The sequence below is a fragment of the Rattus norvegicus genome, chromosome 6 (assembly GCF_036323735.1).
Source record: "Rattus norvegicus strain BN/NHsdMcwi chromosome 6, GRCr8, whole genome shotgun sequence".
Lineage (NCBI taxonomy): Eukaryota > Metazoa > Chordata > Mammalia > Rodentia > Muridae > Rattus > Rattus norvegicus.
Window position 1 is genome coordinate 136429821 of NC_086024.1, and position 20208 is coordinate 136450028.

At 46.5% G+C, this 20208-nt stretch overlaps 1 protein-coding gene and 1 long non-coding RNA gene across 12 annotated transcripts in view; one reads left to right on the top strand and one right to left on the bottom strand.

Annotated features, from left to right (window-relative positions):
• Positions 1–9461: 9461 nt before the first annotated feature.
• Cpt1al1 (carnitine palmitoyltransferase 1A like 1) lies at positions 9462–17876 on the bottom strand. The gene is made up of 2 exons (XR_010052390.1): positions 17737–17876; positions 9462–17515 (listed from the first exon to the last, which is right to left on the bottom strand). It is a non-coding gene; the product is annotated as a carnitine palmitoyltransferase 1A like 1 (long non-coding RNA).
• Mark3 (microtubule affinity regulating kinase 3) overlaps positions 17507–20208 on the top strand; it is a 90083-nt gene continuing 87381 nt past the window's right edge. For 7 of the 11 annotated variants that reach the window (XM_006240563.5, XM_063261497.1, XM_063261498.1 and 4 more), the window contains exon 1: positions 18373–18960. In XM_006240563.5, coding sequence (XP_006240625.1) covers positions 18910–18960 — 51 coding nt within the window. In that variant the 5' untranslated portion in view covers positions 18373–18909. 11 annotated transcript variants of the gene reach the window in all.

Genomic DNA, 20208 nt, shown 5'->3' on the forward strand with positions numbered 1-20208 from the left:
TTTAAAGGCTTGTACCCCTTTGCCAAGCCATTACTTTGTTCTTGTTGCACAGCAAACCACCATAAACTTCAATGACAAAATACTGTTGCTTCCTTTCTACAAACCTACAGCTCATCTTTGGTTCAACTGATCTCCCAGAACTTGGCTGGACTTGACCCTAGACTTGTCTTCATTTTATTTCCACACGAGGAATGTTTCTGGGGGTAAAAGTCAAGCCCAAATCCATGAGGGGCATAGTTCAGGCCTCTGTCTGAATTATATCTCTTACATTTTGTTGATCAAAACAAGTCACATGGCTAAGCCCCTCCCTGATGGGGCAAAAAAAAAAAAAAAAAAAGCCTGCTCCTTCTTGGAAATCAAGGTAAGGGAATAAGTATTTTGGGACAATGATCTAATCTTCCACGGTGGATAGACTTGAGATACCTTTATTCTGCTCTTCATTTTATGGGTAAGTTAGCTGGGTATAGAATCCCAAGGCACCGCTCATTTCCCTAACACTGAAGACCTTGGGTCTTCAGATATGAAAGTACTCAGGGCTGCCAGATGTGACCACATTCCCATTCCCCTTTATCTTGCTTGCTCCGCCCCTTAGAGGATATATATATATATATATATATATATATATATATATATATATATATATATATATATATGTTTTCCTTTTTTTTTTTTTTGGTTTTTCAAAGACAGGGTTTCACTGTGTAGCCCTGGCTGTCCTGGAACTCACACTGTAAACCAGGTTGGCCTCAAACTAACAGATATCCATCTGCCTCTGCTTCCCAAGTGCTGAGGTTAAAGGCATGTAAATTTAATTTTTTTCTCTTTTTTTGTAATATATTTGGTACATACAAGAGGATACATATGGGGCTGGAGAGATGGCTCAGCGGTTAAGAGCACCCTACTGCTCTTCCAGAGGTCATGAGTTCAAATCCCAGCAACCACATGGTGGCTCACAACCATCTGTAAAGAGATCTGATGCCCTCTTCTGGTGTGTCTGAAGACAACTACAGTGTACTTATATATAATAAATGAATAAATCTTTAAAAAAAAAGAGGATACATATGTAATACGCAATGAACCATAAATCAAAATTAAAATGAACAATTTTTCATAGATGGTTTTTACTCCTTTGGAGAGGAGCTCTTTCACACACCAGGGAGGCCAGGAATTCAGGCAGGATTCCCCAGCCTCAGCCTCCTTGTGCTAGAATTGTTCCTGGCTCTCTCTTTGCGAGTCCTCACAGCATCCTGTTGTGGGCGAAGAGACGGTTGGCACAGCTTTCAAAATCCATCGTGCCTGGATTTGTGCACACCTCCCTATGGCCTGTCCTGGAGAAAGTCTCTGTGTCCTTGTGAGATGTTTACCATCTTCCCTGGGGAGTGGCCTGTGAGCCTCTGTTGGCTGTAGATGGTTTACTAGCTTACTCTTTTTTTTTTTTTTGGTTCTTTTTTTCGGAGCTGGGGACCGAACCCAGGGCCTTGCGCTTCCTAGGCAAGCGCTCTACCACTGAGCTAAATCCCCAACCCCTACTAGCTTACTCTTAACCACTGAGCCATCTCTCCAGTCCCCTGGTTTAGTTTTGTATTCTGAGGAGAGAGTGTATTGCTCTCCTCAGTTCCCGTGGCCTCTTTTTAAAAATTATCATTTATTTTATGTTTATGGGGGCTGGAGAGATGGCTCAGTGTTTAAGAGCACTCACTGCTCTTCTAGAGATCCTGAGTTCAAATCCCAGCAACCACATGGTGGCTCACAACCATCTGTAATGGGATCCGATGGCCTCTTCTGGTGTGCAAGTGTACACGCAGGCAGACCACCATGCATAATACATAATCTTTTTAAAACTTATCATTTATTTTATGTTTATGAATATTCTACCTGCATGTACGTATGTATACTATATGTGTGCTTGGCCCCCCTGTTATGAAGTTATGACGTTAACAGTTGTAAGCCCCCACCTGGGTGCCGGAAATAAGTGCTCTTAGCCAAATGAACCATCTTCCCAGCCGCCACCGCCACTATGACCTCTTCCTTCCCCCAGAACCTCAGCTTCTGCTTTTTTGTTACTGTCACTTCTGTTGCCTTCGCTGTCCTACTTCCCACAAGGACTTCTCCTCCTCTTTTGTAGCCAGCCCCTCTCTAGTTTTGTTACCACCATGGGAACAAATCTGATCTCTGCATGTTGAAGAAAACATGCAGTGTTTGGCTTTTTGAATCTGATTTACTTTATAGAACACAATGACTTCCTATTTAGGGATGAATATGCAGTCTCTTTTTATTTTGCTTTATTTTTCTTTTTAACTTGTTTATTATTTGGAGATTTGTTTGTTTTGTTGTGTTGTGTTTTCAGATTCTCATTCTGTAGTTAATTCAGGCTTTGTTCTAGCACAGGCTGGTTTCAAACTCAGTAATCCTCCTGCCTCAGTCTCTGAAAACAGCTAGGTTACAGGCATTATTCCTAGGCACTATGCCTAGGAGTTAGTATGTTTGGGGAGGGGCACATCTAGTAAAAATGAACTCTTTTGGCTTTCATTTATCTGGGAATTTCTTTTTCTTTTTTCCTTTTTCTTTTTTTTTTTTTTTTTTTTTTTTTTTCGGAGCTGGGGACCGAACCCAGGGCCTTGTGCTTGCTAGGCAAGTGCTCTACCACTGAGCTAAATCTCCAACCCCCTATCTGGGAATTTCTTATTCCTCCCTCCTTTGTGTGTGTGTATGTGTGTGTGTGTGTGTGTGTGTATGTGTGTGTGTGTGTGAGAGAGAGAGAGAGAGAGAGAGAGAGAGAGAGAGAGAGAGAGAGAGAGTTTTTATGTAGACCAGGGTAGACTCAAACTTGCTATGTAGCTCAGGTTGGCCATAAGTTTTCCATCCTCTCACCTCAGCCTCCCAAGAGCTAGAATCTCCTTTTAGGGTAGGATTGGTTTTTATATTTTTATTGCGGGTTGGGGGTGGGTCACAGGGAAAGGGACCTCTTCCATCAGTGGGAGCATTTGCAGCTCTCCAGACACTCTGGGCTTGGGTCCTGAAGGGTCTGGGCGTGGCTGGGTACATCTGTCAGGTTCCTGTTATCCCCCATGGATACTGTGAAGTTGTAGGATGTGGTCTGGTTGATTGTGGTAGCTCTTGGATAGGGGCAAGGGAGGGAGGATTTATAGCAGTGAAATGAGCAGCTGCCATGTCCCTTCCCAGGGCGTTCTTGAGGAGCAGTTCCTGGCCATCTGGGTCTCAATAGACTCTCTCTTTTATTACTATTGCTTTACTACTATTACTGTTACTGCTATTACTATTACTACTATTATTACTATTGCTATTACTACTTTACTATTACCACTATTAGTATTACTATTATTACTACTACTACTATTGCTATTACTACTATCATTATTACTACTATCATTACTATTGCTACTACTACTATCACTATTACTATTGCTATTACTACTTTACTATTACCACTATTAGTATTACTATTATTACTACTACTATTACTATTACTACTATCACTATTACTACTATCATTACTATTGCTACTACTCCTATCACTATTACTATTATTATTACTACTATTATTACTATTACTATTGCTATTGCTATTGCTCCTTTACTAGTACCATTATTACTATTACTATTATTACTACTATTATTACTATTACTACTATCACTATTACTACTATCATTACTATTGCTACTACTCCTATCACTATTACTATTATTATTACTACTATTATTACTATTACTATTGCTATTGCTATTGCTCCTTTACTAGTACCATTATTACTATTACTATTATTACTACTACTCCTATCACTATTACTACTATTACTATTACTACTACTATTACTATTGCTATTGCTATTGCTATTGCTCCTTTACTAGTACCATTATTACTATTACTATTATTACTACTACTCCTATTACTATTACTACTACTACTACTATTACTATTACTATTGCTATTGCTATCACTATTACTATTACTGTTACTATTGCTATTACTACTTTACTATTACCACTATTACTATTACTATTATTACTACTACTACTATTACTATTATTACTATTACTACTACTACTATCACTATTACTACTATTATTATTACTACTATTATTCCTATTACTATTACTACTATTGCTATTGATATTGCTATTACTCCTTTACTAGTACCATTATTACTATTACTATTATTACTACTACTACTATCACTATTACTACTATTACTATTACTACTACTATCACTATTACTACTATTACTATTACTACTACTATTACATTGCTATCACTATTACTATTACTATTGCTATTACTACTTTACTATTACCACTATTACTATTATTACTACTACTATCACTATTACTACTATTACTATTGCTATTACTACTTTACTATTACTATTTCTACTATCACTATTGTTATTTTTTATTTCATCACATTTAAGAAGTTCTCAGCCATTGTTTTTTCACATGATGTCTTTTCATTTAGTTTAAAAACGAAACAGCAATAATCTCTCTTATTCCCTTTTTCTGCCCTTCTTTCTTCTCCCTTTTCAGGCAAGAAGGCCCTTACCAGAAGCTGACCCACAATGATGGACTGGCTCCAGCCCTGTGACACAGTACATTCCGCTCATTCTCTTATCCACGGGGCTGACTAGATAGTTCTGTGAGTAAGGTGCTTGCTGTTCAGCCATGAATTCATTTCGGTTTGAATCCCCAGCATCCATATCAAAGCCAGACTTGGTGCCCAAGTGCATCCCCAGCACGGGAGAGTAGAGACAGCTCGTGGGAGCTCACTGGCCAGCCAATCTAGCCAAAGCAGTGAATTCCAGCTTCGGTGAGTGACCCTGCCTCAATATGGCTGCAACAATATAGGAAGACATTGGATATTAATATACCCTATTGCATACAGGGAGACATCGGACGTCAACATATAGGAAGACATCAGACATCAATATATTGTATTGAATATAGGAAGACGTTGGATATCGATACACCATACTGAATATAGGAAGACAGTGGACATCAATATCTGCCTTCCACAAGTGCACACCCAGGTGAATACACCCATATTCACATAATTACCAGGTCCCTAGTATCCTACCGCAGTGCATCAGAGGATCCAAGCCTTGGTCTGGAAACTGAGAATTTTCCAACAGACTCCAGGGACTCACAACAGTCATATCCGACAGATTCTGCTGTGACGTCATTTAGACGAGGACTCGTTCCTGCTGCTTCCTGTTTCGTCTTCCTCCCAGACCCCACTGCTGTATAAGGAACTCACACATCAATAATAAGGAACAAATGACTTGAAAATTGGACAAAGCAGCCACGCACACACATTTCCCCAGGGCACACTACGTGGCATGGGAGCATGTGAAAAGGTGCCGGCATCATTCAAGACCACGGCGTGATCCCGCTGCACACCAGATCTCACAACCTGTGTGTTACCTTATATGGCAAAAGGTGTAGGGAGCTAGAGGCCAGAACCTTATCCTGAATCATCTGGCTGCACTTCAGATGTAATTGCCTGTGCCATCATGAGAAAGAAGCACGTGCAACACGGTTTGTTTGTTTGAGCTTTGACAGGCTCTGGCTATGCTGACCTCAGACCTGCAATCTTGCCTCTCTCTGCCTTCCAATCGCTATGGTTACAAGTGTACATCACCATGCCAGGCAGCCTCTAATTCACACACACACACACACACATACACACACACACACACACACACACACACACACACACACACACACACACACACACACGGCAGGTGGGGGATAAAACGAAGGCAGAAATTAAAGTGATATAGCCTCAAGCCAAAGAATGACAGCTTGTAAGAGTCATGAAACAGAGCTTGCGTTAGGTTGCGATATTGCCATGGGCTAGGGAGAGTCTGCTGAGTTGGGCTACCCAGCCTGTGATCTATCCACCCAGGTGGCAAAGACAGAAGAGACCAGGCAGACAGTGGGCAGTCGGGACCACCTTGCATGCACGCTGCTGGTGGGAAAGTAAGACGGGCGCTCCAGTTTTAGAGCGTGGGCTTTGGGTCTTCAGGAGCTTAAACATGGGGATACCAAGGGAGTGAGCAATCCCGCTGCTCGGAGCGCACCCAGGAGAGGAGGAAGCATACCTCCAAGTAGCAGCTTGTCCGCTAATGTTACAGCAGCATTAGTCACAATCGCCCCAACGCCCGCTGCACAGGATAAACAGAGCCTGTTGTGAACACACAGTGGAATACTGTGCTGCATTTGTGCTCACGGTTTCTTTTTTCTTTTTTTTTCTTATTCTTCTTCTTTTTTCTTTTTTTCGGAGCTGGGGTCTGAACCCAGGGCCTTGCGCTCGCTAGGCAAGCGCTCTACCGCTGAGCTAAATCCCCAACCCCGTGCTCACTGTTTCTTAGTGTCTGTCTGCCTGTCTGTCTGTCTGTCCATCTACAGGATCTCTCTATGTACTTCTGGCTGTCCTAGAACAACTCACTCTTCTTCTCAAATCCTGGCATTAAAGGCTGGAGCCCCCTTGGGGCTGGAGAGATGGCTCACTGGTTAAGAGCACTGACTGCTCTTCCAAAGGTCCTGAGTTCAATTCCCAGCAACGACATGGTGGCTCACAACCATCTGTAATGGGATCTGATGCCCTCTTCTGTACTCATATACATTAAATAATAAAAAAAAAAAGGCTGGAGCCCCATTCTGGATTAGAAATGTCTCATTCAGGGGCTGGAGAGATGGCTCAGCGGTTAAGAGCACCCGACTGCTCTTTCAGAGGTCATGAGTTCAATTCCCAGCAACCACATGGTGGCTCACAACCATCTGTAAAGAGATCCGATTCCCTCTTCTGGTGTATCTGAAGACAGCTACAGTGTACTTATATATAATAAATAAATAAATCTTTAAAAAAAAAAAAAAAAAGAAATGTCTCATTCAGGCACTGTTTGTGATTGGACCTCTTTACACCTGGAAGATGCTGTTCACTCTGAGGCAGGGGCATCTTTTCCTCCCTCAGTGAATCCTTTTCTCTTAGCTGATTCCAGGTACAATCAGGTTGACAATTAATGATTAATCATCACAGCTATCTTACTTATTTTACTGTTTCTGAATTTCTGTTCCCCATCCCCCAACACACACACACACACACATACACACACACAAAACCACACACACAACCACACAAACACACACACAAAACCACACAAACACACACAAACACACACACACAAAACCACACACACACAACCACACAAGCACGTACACACACACACACACACACACACACACACACACACACACACGCTCACACATTCTTCTTTGAGGCAGGTTCTCACTGTGTAGTCCTCATCCAGGGCCAGCCCAGCTGCCTGGCACTCCCTTTGCAGATTAGTTCACCTTGAATACACAGAGATCGAACTGCCTCTACCTCCTGAGTGCTATTAAAGGCCGCACCGTCATGCCTGGCATACTTCTGTTAAAATTCTATTTTTTAACATTTATTTTATGTATGTGAGTGTTTTGCCTGTATGCATGTGTACTATGTGACTGTCAGGTGTCCACGTGTGGGTGCTGGGATCTGAGTCCTGGTCCTCTACAAAGGCAGCAGGTGCTCTTGGCCACACAGCCCTTTCTCCACCCCTCACACACAGTTGCCCTTGTTGGGAGGTTAGAGGGTGTTGTCTGGGATATGGTCACGTCCTCATTCTAGTTCTCCTTTCTGTTTGGAGTGTATACGTCCTGTCTTCATGGTGCGTATGGACTGAGTGCTCTTCCTCACTGTGACACAATACCCAGAGAAAACCGAGTAAGGAAAGAGTTCTTTTGACCCTCCCAGTTGCAGAGGTCTCAGCCTATAATGGTGGGGAAGAAAGGGGAAGGGGAGAGGCAGAGGAGGTGGGAAGAGAGAGGTCTGGTTTAGGGCTTTTCTCTTTTACTCAGTCCCAGCCTTTCAAGGCCAGTCTTCCTTCCTCTGCCAGCCCTCCCTGGAAAGAACATACTCAGAGCTGTGATATATATTAATCTCCTGGGTACTTCTTCACCCAGTAAGTTGGCAGTCCCTGTATCACCAGACTGTAATTCGAAGGACCGTGAAGCTGTAGCACAGCTGTGTCCTCCAGGTTGCCCATGACTTTACTGCCTTCGGGCAGAGCAGTTGTGATGATCTGCAAGTCTCCCTTGTAGTCAGGCCTACTAACAGTCATTTATGGTGGGACAGGAGAGGGTCATGACACTCTGGAGGCTCATTAGCCCCTTCCCTCCCCAGAATTCCAATAGCCACTATATAAGAGGTGAACAGTTGCCTGGGGTGGGATGTGGTGGTGTAGCTGCCCGAGTCACCAATGCCTTCATAAGTAACCCCGAGAGTCACCAATGCCTTCATAAGTAACCCCAAGAGTCACCAATGCCTTCATAAATAACCCCAAAAACTAACTGATTTACCTGGCTGGCCTTGGGTAAAGTTCTGCTGTACGTGCCCCCCTCTAGCTGAGGTGAATTGAGTTTTCTTTATGTCTCCCAGGAAAAGCCATAGAATACCTCGCCTTTCCTTTCCCATGAATACAACGCCATCTTTTAGAATCTCTTTGGAGGGGCTGGGGATTTAGCTCAGTGGTAGAGCGCTTACCTAGGAAGCGCAAGGCCCTGGGTTCGGTCCCCAGCTCCGAAAAAAAAGAACCAAAAAAAAAAAAAAAAAAGAATCTCTTTGGAAAGCTCAGAGGTGGTGACTTGCATCTTTAATCCCAGCGTTGTGGAGGCAGAGGCCAGCCTGGTCTACATTCAGGGATCAAATCCCCTGACAGCAGACACTACACAGAGACCAGAAGCTACTCAAAGACCATGTGCTACCCAGGGCCCAATTACCTTGAAGTTAAGCCTCAGATGCCAAGAAAGCCACTCCTGCCAGAGCAGAAGGTTCAGTTTTTGTCTTTGGTGTGGTGTTGAAATTACACTCACTGTGTTGGGGGCACTTGGTGTGTCTTCCAGATTCGGGAAGCCTTTTCCCAGTCTGGGGAGATAATTCATTTGGGAAAGCACTGGCCACACAGGCATGAAGACCCAAGTTCATACTGCCAGCGACTGACAGGTCTACGATTCAAGCACTTCTGTGGTCAGATGGGAAGCAGGGGTAAGAGAATCAGAAGTGCAAGGGCCAGTGAGCTGTGACACCTTGTCTCAATGAGGGTGGAATGTGAAAATTCAGGTCCCAGGTTGTCCTCTGACCTCCACACGCTCTGGGGACACATCCACGCTTGTGGTCACAGGCAGAAAAAAATGTTAAACCCTTCCTCTTACTGTTTAATTTTCTTCCCTCCTTTCATCCTATAATTCCTATTAGTCTGGTATAGAGCTCCAAGGCACAGCTCATCCTAACCTACCTCTGGGGACCTGACCACAGGGCCTTCAGACACGGAAGCATTCAGTGCTTCTGCTAGATGTGAGGATGTGGCTGGCCTCACATTACCTCTTAGTCTTACCCCCCTTTCTAGAGCTTTTTGTAATTCTTTTTTTTTTTTTTTTTTTTGGTTCTTTTTTTTCGGAGCTGGGGACCGAACCCAGGGCCTTGCGCTTCCTAGGTAAGCGCTCTACCACTGAGCTAAATCCCCAGCCCCGCTTTTTGTAATTCTTAACTCCCCCTCTTACTAACCTCAACCCCCCAGAGAGGTTTCTCTATGTATCCCTAGCTGTCCTGGAACTCACTCTGGAGACCAGGCTGGCCTCAAACTCAAAAGAGATCCGCCTGCCTTTGCCTCAGGAGTGCTGGGATTAAAGGTATGTGCTGTCATGACCTGGGCATTTAGGTTCATTTTTGTATTTGTTTTGAGAAGAGGGTTCAACTTCTTTTTTTGTTTCTTTCTCTCTCTCTCTCTCTCTCTCTCTCTCTCTGTGTGTGTGTGTGTGTGTGTGTGTGTGTGTGTGTGTGTGTGTGTGTGGTGGGTGGTGGTGGTGGTGGTGGTCTTTTTAAGACAGGGAATCTCGGGGTTGGGGATTTAGCTCAGTGGTAGAGCGCTTGCCTAGCAAGCACAAGGCCCTGGGTTCGGTCCCCAGCTCAAAAAAAAAAAAAAAAAAAAAAAGAAAAGAAAAAAAGACAGGGAATCTCTGTGTAGTCCTGACTGTCCTGGAACTCTCTCTGTGGAACAGGCTGGCCTCAAACTCAGAGCCCTACCTGCTTAGTCCTGAGCACTGGGAGGAAAGGTGAGCACCACCACATCTGGCTCAACTTCATTCTTTCGCATGTATCTGGGTTATCTCCATGCCACACTTTCCCCCACTCAGTTGCCTTCACGTGATCATAAAAGCTGCTGCAGCTGGGTGTGGCGGCTAGCATTTTTAACTCCAGCACTTGAGAGGCCAGAAGCAGGAGGGTCCCTTTACATTCCAGTCAGCCAGGGTATATAGTATAGTGTCTCACAAAAACAGCAATGGCTCTGGCGAGACGGCTCCGTGGTTAAGCGGACTTGGGAGTGCTCTTGCAGAGGACTTGGGCTTGATTCCAGCACCCACAAGGTGGCTCATGACCCTCTGTTGCTCCAGATCTGAGGCCCTCTTCCGGTCTCTGTGGGCGCCAGGCACATACAGTGTTATACAGACATATATCCAGGCGAACACTCAGGTACATAAAATAAAAATGAATACATTTTAAAAAATAGACTGTAATACAAGGGTTTGGTTGGGTCTGGGTTCAATTCTGTTAATTTAGCATGTTAGGTCAGGGTTATCTCTAGTTCCCTTATATGTGTATATTATGCTAGTGCCATGGAGTCTTAATCATTGTAACCTTAAAATTATTATTATTATTATTATTATTAGTAGTAGTAGTAGTAGTAGTAGTAGTAGTAGTAGTAGTAGTAGTAGAAGTATTAGGCATTTTGCCCATAAGCATGTGTGGTGGTTTGGATGAGATTGGCTCCCATGAGCTCTTATATTTCGGTTCTTTTTTTTTTTTTTTTTTTTTTTTCGGAGCTGGGGACCGAACCCAGGGCCTTGCGCTTCCTAGGCAAGCGCTCTACCACTGAGCTAAATCCCCAGCCGAGCTCTTATATTTCAATGCTTGGTTCCCAGTTTGGTGGACTGTTAGGAAGGTTTAGAAGGTGTGGCCTTGTAGAGAAAATACATCAGTGGGCCGGGGTCGGCTTTGAGATTTCAAGGTGTGTGCCACCAACACCTGAGTGGCTTGCGGTTTCAATAGTGCAGGTCAGGCCCCAGACTCTCTGTCTGCAACTTGAGGATCAAGTCTGGCTCTCAGCTACTACGTCATCACCACGCTGGCCCACCACCATGCTCCCCACAGTGACGATTATAAACTAATCCTCTGAAGGGGTAAGCAAGGCCCTACATCAGTGTTTTCTTTTGTAAGTTACCTTGTTTGTGGTTTTTTTCTTTTACTTGTTTTAAAAAAAGATTTATTATGTATATAGCTTTCTGTCTGCATATATCCCTGCAGACCAGAAGAGGGCACCAGATCTCATTACAGATGGTTGTGAGCCACCATGTGGGTGCTGGGAATTGAACTGAGGACCTCTGTGAGAGCAGATGTGCTCTTGACTGCTGAGCCATCTCTCCAACCTCCCCCCACCCCCTTTTTTTAAAAGCAGGGTTTATCTATGTAGTCATCCTGATGTCCTGGATCTCACTCTGTAGACCAGGCTGGTCTTGAACTCTGAGATCCACCTGCCTCTGCCCCCAGAGTGCTGGGATTGAAGGTGCGAACCACCATGCCCAGTGGTGTTTGTAGTTTTGTGCTGAGTTTTGGAATCAGGAAATGTGAATGCTCAGGTTTGTCCCGGTTTGTCCCGGTGTCCTGCATCTCTGCAGGTTCACCGAACCCATCTGAGTTCTTTGACTTACCATACGTCTCAGGAATTTTATTTTGTCGTGTGGTGCTAGGGATTCATCTTAGAGCCGCACATGTGCTGGGCAACTAACCGTGTTACTGCTCCTCTGTGCCGGCTACTTACACAGCCTAGACTCACCTGGAAGGCTGGCCTGATGCAGGTAGGGGCTTGACTGGGTTGCCTTAACTGATGTGGGAAGATCCAGGACGAAAGCAACAACGTCCCCTGGGTTTGAACCCAGGATTGTGTATGAGTAGGGAACATGGAGGGCTAGCTGAGTATAGGCAGGCAGGCAGGCATGTATTTCTCTGTTCTTGGCATGGACAGTAGGAACTAGCTGCTTCATGCTCCTGCTGTTATGACTCCCTGACAGTGATGGACTAGAATCTGGAACTATAAGAGAAAGCAAACCCTTTCGTCTCTAAGATGCTTTTGCCAGGAGTTCTTTTGTTTTGTTTTCCAAGACAAGAGTTTCTCCGGGTAGCTCTGGCTGTCCTGGAATCACTTTGTAGACCAGGCTGGACTAGAACTCAGAGATCCACCCACCTCTGCCTCCCGAGTGCTGCCTGGCATTTGCCAGGATATTTTCTGTCAACAACAGAAATGACACTAAAGCAGATGGTTGAGATCGAGGGCGTCCTCGGCTAAGTGGTAACTCAAGCCCTGGCCTAAGAGGACGCTATACCTCAGTGATAGAGCAGCTAGTTATCTTCATGCACAAAGCTCAGGGGTTGGCCTATAGCATTAACCACCACCACCACCACCACCACCACCACCACCACCACCACCACCACCACCACCACCACCACCAACAACAACAACAACAAAGTTGTTTTGAGGCAGGGTCTCACTATGTAGACCTGGATGGGGATGACCTGGAATTTGCTGTGTAGACTGGGGTGGGGGAGTCCCTACCTCCCTACCTCAGAGGGATTTGCCATCCTCTGCCTCCCAAGTGCTTGGATTAGAGGCGTGTACTACCATGGCCAGACTGAAACTAATTTTTTTTTTAAAACAACACTTTTACATAAAAGTAGGATTTCTTCTGAGGTTTCTATCATTAGGGAGATTTAGGAATTTGGGGTTTTTCTTGTTTTCTATTTGTTTGACTTGGGTCTAGATTAGAGATCTTGTTTTCAGAGAATCTGTTTTGGATTTCCTTGGCTACAAAAGCTACTTCCCATTAATATTCAGACACGCCGGTTATTCAGCTGTACTTGGTCACATTACGTCCTTGGTTTTCCTGGCCTCATTCTGAAAGAAGGCTTTGAGCCCTGACGCCCCACGGGAAAGGCGTGAGGTGGGGTGGGACTCAGGGCTGACTCACAGGGCCAGCCCTAGACAGCTCATGTCTGAGGTCACACCACAGGAGGGGAGGCCATGCTAGCTTCAGGAGTGGAATCTGTCCTGACAACTTCTCTGGCTCCCTCTTGTCCTGCCTGCCTGCCTGCCCGCCTGGGTCGGGAGTTGCCCGTGTGAGGTCAGGGACTTAGCACATTGCAAGACTGGAGCGCTGGGGTTCTACACTCTCAGCCCTCTCCCTTTCCACGATGGCAGCAAATATCAGAGTGTGTACAAGTCACAGGACAATTTGCAGGAGTCAATTCTCCTTTTTACTGTATGGGTCCCTGAACTCAGGTGGTCGAGTTTGGCAGGATGTGTCTTTACCTAGTGAACCAATTTTCCAGCTCCAGGTTATGTTCCTGAGATTCAGTCCCTTGGCTGTACAAGGACCGAGCCAATAAAGTTTTTCTCTTTGTTACATATTAGTTTTGGTGCAAGCATGCCTCTATGCATACTGATAATGGATATTCATGCCATTTCTGGCTTTTTTTGTTACAGGACCTGGAGTCTTGTTTTATACATGTTCTCTCAGTACATTTCAAACCATTTGTGCTTGTTTGTTTATTTCAAGACAGAGTATCTCTGTGTAGTCCTGGCTATCCTGGAAATCACTCTGTAGATCAGGCTGGCCTCAGCCTCAGAGTCCAGTCCCTTACACTGGAACTAAAGGTGTGCACCACCAACATCCAGCCAAATCTTTCTTTCAAACATCTTTAAAGGTTTATTTTGGTGTTTAATTATGTGTATGAATGTATGTCTCTGTGTGGGTCTGTGCATGTGCCTGAAGTGCCTACAGAGGCTAAAAGAAGGTGTCAGGTTCCTCAAAGTGATTACCAGCTGCCTAATGTGCAGCTGAACCCAACTCTGGTCCCAGGAAGAACAGTACACGCATTTAACCCATGAGCCCTCGTTCCAGCTCCCTTACAGCTTTTGGAAATCAACCAGACACTGTAGTGAACACCTTTAATAGGGAGGCAGACGCTGGCACAGATTTTCTTCGGTGGCTCTTTTATTGGGTTCCCATACCCATCACCCTTCTGACCCCACAACACTAGGTAGGAGAGAAAGGTTAGAGGGGAAGGGGGCCTGACTTCTTTCACTCAGCAAAATAGACTATTTCCTGATGACTAGGGGCCTTGGGTTCCTTAGGACTGTCCAGTCTTTGCTGTCAGGATATCTCTAACTTCTTGTCTCTTTGCTCACAAACACTTGACCAACCACCACAGCAGCAAGCAGGACTGGCAAGGGGAGTGGCAGCCTCCTAGGCCTTCTTGGGGCTTTTCCATTTACTTCGTCTCCCCAGAATCCCCAGAATTCAGCTGTCTGTAGCTGGCAAGGATCTCGCCCCTGCTGGTGCACGAGGCAAATCATAATCACCTGCTGTGATGATCTCACACCTGGGATTAGAGCAAAAAAATATTCACATATCATAACTGGTTTTTAAAGAAACCAAAATTCTTTTTTTTTTTTTTTTTTGGTTCTTTTTTTCAGAGCTGGGGACCGAACCCAGGGCCTTGCGCTTCCTAGGCAAGCACTCTACCACTGAGCTAAATCCCCAACCCCAGAAACCAAAATTCTTACTGCAGAGGCAGGCAGATCTCTGAGGATGAGGCCAGCTAGGACTATATAGTAAGAAACTATCTCAAAACAATAAGAATTTTAAATTTATTTATTGATGTGTGTATACTCACATACGAGCACCAAGGCAGGTGTAGCAATCAGGGGAGAACCTGCAGGAGTCACTGCTCTCCTCCACTGGGCTCCTAGGGATTGAGCTCATGCTGACAGGCTTGGTGCAAGCTCCCTCATCAGATGAGCTACCTCGACAGCCTATGTTCAGGTAAACATTTTGCACGGAATTGTGGTATTGTGGAGCATGCATAACTTGATGGTGTTGCTAATGTTACTAGCTATTGCTAAATTCTCCCAACATGTCATTTTTAAAAAGTCATTTTGCCCAGGTGGTCATGGTACAAGCCTTTAGTCCCAGCCCTCTGGAGGCAGAGGCAGGTAGATCTCTGAGTTCAAGGCCAGCCTGGTCTACAGAGTGAGTTCCAGGACAGCTGCTGCTACCTAGTGAAATCCTGTTTTGAAAATAAAATGAACAAATAAAAATTAATAGAATTTAAAGAGTATTTTAAGTGTGTTTTGACTATGTGTGTATATGGGAGCGCGCCTTTTACCTAAGGGCTGGAAGAGGGCATTGGATCCCCTGGAACTGGGGGTCCATTGAGCTGTCACGTTGGTACAGGGAACAGGTCCTCAAGAGAAGCCAGTACTGTTGCTGATGAACCATGTCTCCATCACCCTGCCCTTTTTTTTTGACGGTGTCTATGTCATCTTGGTTGGCCTGGAACTCTCTACACTGGATTGGCCTCAAACTCATACAGATCTGCCTATCGAGTGCTCAAACTCATCTGTGTCTGCCTTTCGAGTGCTGGAGAGACGCTCAGAATGAGAAGTGCTAGCCGTGCAACAACAGGGACCTGAGCCTCATCCTCAGAACTCAGGTAAATAAGACAGGTGTGGTGGTACATCCTTGTCATCCCAGGGTTGGAGGGGCAAAGATAGAAATATCTCTGGGGCCCACTGGATGGCCAGATAATTGGTGGGGAGCTCTAGACCAATGGGAGATCCTAGGAGAGATCCTGTCTTTCAACCACTGGAACACAAGTGAGCTGCTCTGCCCACCTGGAATTTACCTGGATATTTTTGGGAGAGCTAATCTTTCTGCTTGAGCAAAAAGACCTCTAACCACTGAGCCATCTCACCAGCCTGGGGTGCATTTCTGAATTGAGGTGGGTTTGTTGTTATGATGCTCAGGGTAGGAAATATTTAAATAGGAAGACGGGAAACAAACTGGGCATGAGAGTGTACTTTCGGCATCGGGAAGGCTGAGGCAGGGTAGGAATTCAAGGCCAGACTGAGCTATGCAGCAAGACAGTCTAAAATAAATAAATAAATAGGACAAGAATCAGGCCAGAAAAGAATTATGAAAACAATAGTTGTCAAGTTTAACTGCTCCATTCCTCCTGGATAGATCACATAAATTCCTCTGGAGAAAACGGTGCCCTCCCCTTGCTCACGTCCTCCTGGTCCCCCTTTCCCTTGCACGCGCCACAAACACACCTACCGCTTCCAGCTCTTTAAGGTGAGTCTACATTTCAATAGCTTCGATTCCAAACTCTAAGAAAACTAGGAAGTGTCTTGAGGTCACGTGCCATCATCTTCACCCCCAACCTTTGGCATTCACTGACTCCAGGGTTTAATGTGTAGCTTGAATGAGGAAGTCCCCCTAGGGGGGAAGCCTCATGACCGATTACTTCTCTGGATTACTTCTCTGGCCAGTGTGGGATGCTCTGAAGTGTTCACAGGCTTTCTCAAAGCTCCTGCCTGAGGCTGACAACCTTTTGGGAGGTTTCCCCAATTCGTCAGGGGCCAGTGTTGAAGCACCAGAACTCGTCAGGGTGGAGGGGAGAATGGGTTCCAAGCTATGTCTAAGTCTGCTTGGATCCTGCCTTTTCGGTCTGCCTTCTCGCCCTCATGTGCCCTTGATGAATTTACTTGAATTCACCCCGTTGTTTCTCACTCCCGTGCTTCTGTATTGGGCTAAACTGGGAGCCCAGTAGCCCCAGGGAGCTATCATTCTGTCTTCAGAGTGAGTGTGCCTTCTGCAAGATTTCCCCTGCTTAGACCCCCAAGTGGGACAGGGAGCCCACAGTTGGCCTCTGAGCTCCGGAGCACATGTCTGCTTATCACAGCCCACATTTCAGCTGAGCAGTGTGGAGCAAACCTTTGATTCAGAGGATTGCCACTGTGGCTCTCTGCTTAACCGAAAAGGGAAAAAGAAAATACTCTCTAAATAGGCCCATCTGGTTCCCCTGAGCACACCCCTAAGAGGGTAACACAGGAGTTCTGAATGCATCTTGGCCCCTGGTTGGTTTGTATTGGGACCCTCTGGCCTCTCTGGAAGGGATGCTGGTGTTTGAAGTTCTGTCGTTTCACAAAGCAGGATACACCAAGATATCGGGTGTTGGGGGGCCAGAACCAAAGCAAACAAACAAAAACGTAAGAAGAAAAGCAAAGTTTAGTCACAAGTTTAGCCATTTCTAAAGCTGTAGGAATGGGGTTCAGATCCTTCTATAACCAACAACACTGACGATTTGGGTGAAGTAACTGATCCGGACTTTAGATCATATGCTGTGTCTGTCCATCTTATAAGGGCACCCTGGGGCTTAATGAATAACCAGTACAAGGTGGACTATTAGTAGCCGTTTGCCTTACCCCAGGTCACACAGCCCTCCTTTCTCTACTAATGGATTCTGTCCTCAGAAGACATAAAGAGGTGACACGTTGAGCAAGGCTTTCTGGAAGAGGCAACATAGTCAGAGTTTCAGCTGCAGGTCACTCAGCCTAGACCAAGCCTATAGCAATAATATCTCTCTTCAAAAGACGGAAGCAAGAAAGGGAGTGGGAGAGAGGAGGAAGGAGAAAGAGATAGAGGGTTTCTGAAAGTGAGGGGTAGAGGTAGTGAGAGAGGGAAAGGGAGAAGAAGAGACGGAGAAATATTGATTATATAAGCCCCTACCGGCATTTAGGAATTGATCCCCGGGGGCGTCTACACGATCTCATCGAATTCCTCTTCCCATCCTTTTGTGCTACCTTTGTTATTTCATGCTTCACTCTTTCATCCAGCTGGGTATTCAGTTGGGCCGGGTCCAATAACCAGTGGCTCCATAGTCAGAGGCAAAAAAGTTCTTTGGGTGGATGCTAGATGCCTCGGTTATGAAGCAGGAGCCTGGCTCCTTCCTCCTCTGATAGACCTGTAACTGCTGCTTCTCTACGGTAACTCCATCCTTTGCAGCGTGGCCGCGGGAAGGAAAAGTCAACTTTTGCAAACAGTAGGATCTCCGTGTGTAGTACATTCCAGCCAGCCTAGACCTGTACTCTGTAAATGCCAGCCCAGCAGTCGGACACAGGACGCCCACTAGGGCAGTGGTCCGGAGAGGTCAGTGATGCCCAAGCGATCTGGACGATTGCAACTCTCTGCCTGCTAGAACTGGAGGAGACCAAGCAAGTCCTTTCCAACGGCACCACCCACTCAGACCCAACAGGACGAGTCGCCCCTAGCAACAGCAGCCCGCAGCTAGCTCCGACCGCGCTGATTGGCGGAACTCCAGGCGGCAGTAACGTCACTTCCGGCAGCCGGAGGCAGCGGAGGAAGCAGAGGCGCGGCCATCTTGAGTCTGTAAGGCTCCTGAGGTGCCGGGGAGCGGCGGTGGCAGCCGGCAGGGCGAGGCCGGGCGGGAAGCGAGCGGGAGAAGGGAAAGCAGCCGGGCGTGGGCGCCTCTTCCGCGGCCCCCTCCATGGTCGGCACCTGCAGGCCGCGGCGGCCTGTCTTGCGCTTCATCTCCGCTCCATCCTCCTGCGCCGCTGCCTCTGAAGGGGCTGCCGGCCGCGCTGTGTCGAGCCCCCGGGGCTGAGCTCCGCGGCGCTGCGGCTGCGAGCGGCGAGAAGGCGAGGGGCCCGCGAGGCGCCCTGAGGCTTGGGGCGGCCAGCGGGCCCGCTTCCACTGCGGCCGCCGGCGCTGGGGGAGAATGAGCCCCGGGGCCCGCGGGCGCACGGCCCGGGCCAGGCCGGAGATCTAGACTCCGGCCGGGGAGGGCCGGGCCCGAAGGCTCGCGGCCGCTGCTCATCGGCCGCCCAGAGCTGGGCGGTTTTGTTTTCGCCTTGGCGTTGTGCAGAATCAAAGCGCAATAAGATGTCCACTAGGACCCCTTTGCCAACGGTGAATGAACGAGACACTGAAAACGTGAGTGGACTGCGCTGCAGGGTGGCAGACCCTCAGGGTGGTAGCAGGGGGACCCAGCCCAGATGCTTCGGCAGGGGTCAAGGCGCAGCCCTGTCCTGCCGCGCGCGTGCGGCCTGCGCGCTGTCCTTACGGTCTGCTGAGCATTACCCGTCCGTGCGCTGCTGCTGCAGCCAGTGCGTGTTTGAACACAACTCTCCTCTTACATCGGGCAGGTTAAGAGCCTGCCTGTCCTTGGTGCGGATTAATAGGATCCAGTCGGGTCGAGTGGACCGTCCTTTAAAAGGGGACTAAGTTAAATGACAACCGCTAAAACTAAGTGCCCCGTGGAGAGATCCTTCTGGGCCCCCGTAGTTCCCGAACGCAAAGAGTAGTTCTGCTTGAGAGCCGCTGCCTTTATCAAGGAGTAGCTTCCCGTCCTTGCAAAGCTAAGTCTGTTCGGAAGCAGTGGGCTAAGTGTTTTGAGAGGCAGTTGTGAAGCTCTGCTCTGTTCTGCTGCCCAGCCGAGGGACACCCACTGGGTTGCCTTTTCCTTCCGCTGCGAAGGTTGGCTTGAAGTAGCTCTCAGGCCCATTCCAGTGTGCACACCCAACAAATCTATATAAAAGGATTTTGTTCGAACGGACCTGCATAACCAAACCAAACCAAACATCAGTTTGGAGCAGCATGGCTAGGGAGTGACAAACGAGTAGTAGAGGTTCTACTGAAGAAATGTTTGACCTGCCCAAGTGTTTTTTGAACCCTTCTTCCGCATCGGATTCCAAAGTGTTCCAGTCTAGCTTTGTCCTCTGTAAAGCATTTAGTAAATAACTTGTAAAGAAACTTCACTGGCCTTTCATTATACGGAGCTATGAGGTAACTGCTGGCAAGAGAATGCTGTCTCTGGAAAAGCTTCCATGCTCCGGGTGTTTTTGTGCTTTGAAAACCATCCTTAGAAATGGTAACCTAGTGGTATCAGATGCCTTCATTTTAATCTTCAAAATGCTACTTGTGCTTGATAGCTAGTAGGTAATTTAATCTATTTTCGTAGACCTGGGTCTAAGTCATCTCTGTGGTGTGTATTAATATACAGTTGTATATGTTCTTCCACCTGAGATAGATTAGAAAATTACCTAACTAGGAGAGCTTAGATTAGACCTCTTCCCTCCTTTTTCTTTCTCACCCTCTCCCCTTCCTTCTCTTTTTCTCTCTTCCTCCCTTTTTGTTCCATAGTTCTTGCTGTGTTGCTTGGACTGTCTAAGGGAGCCTTCG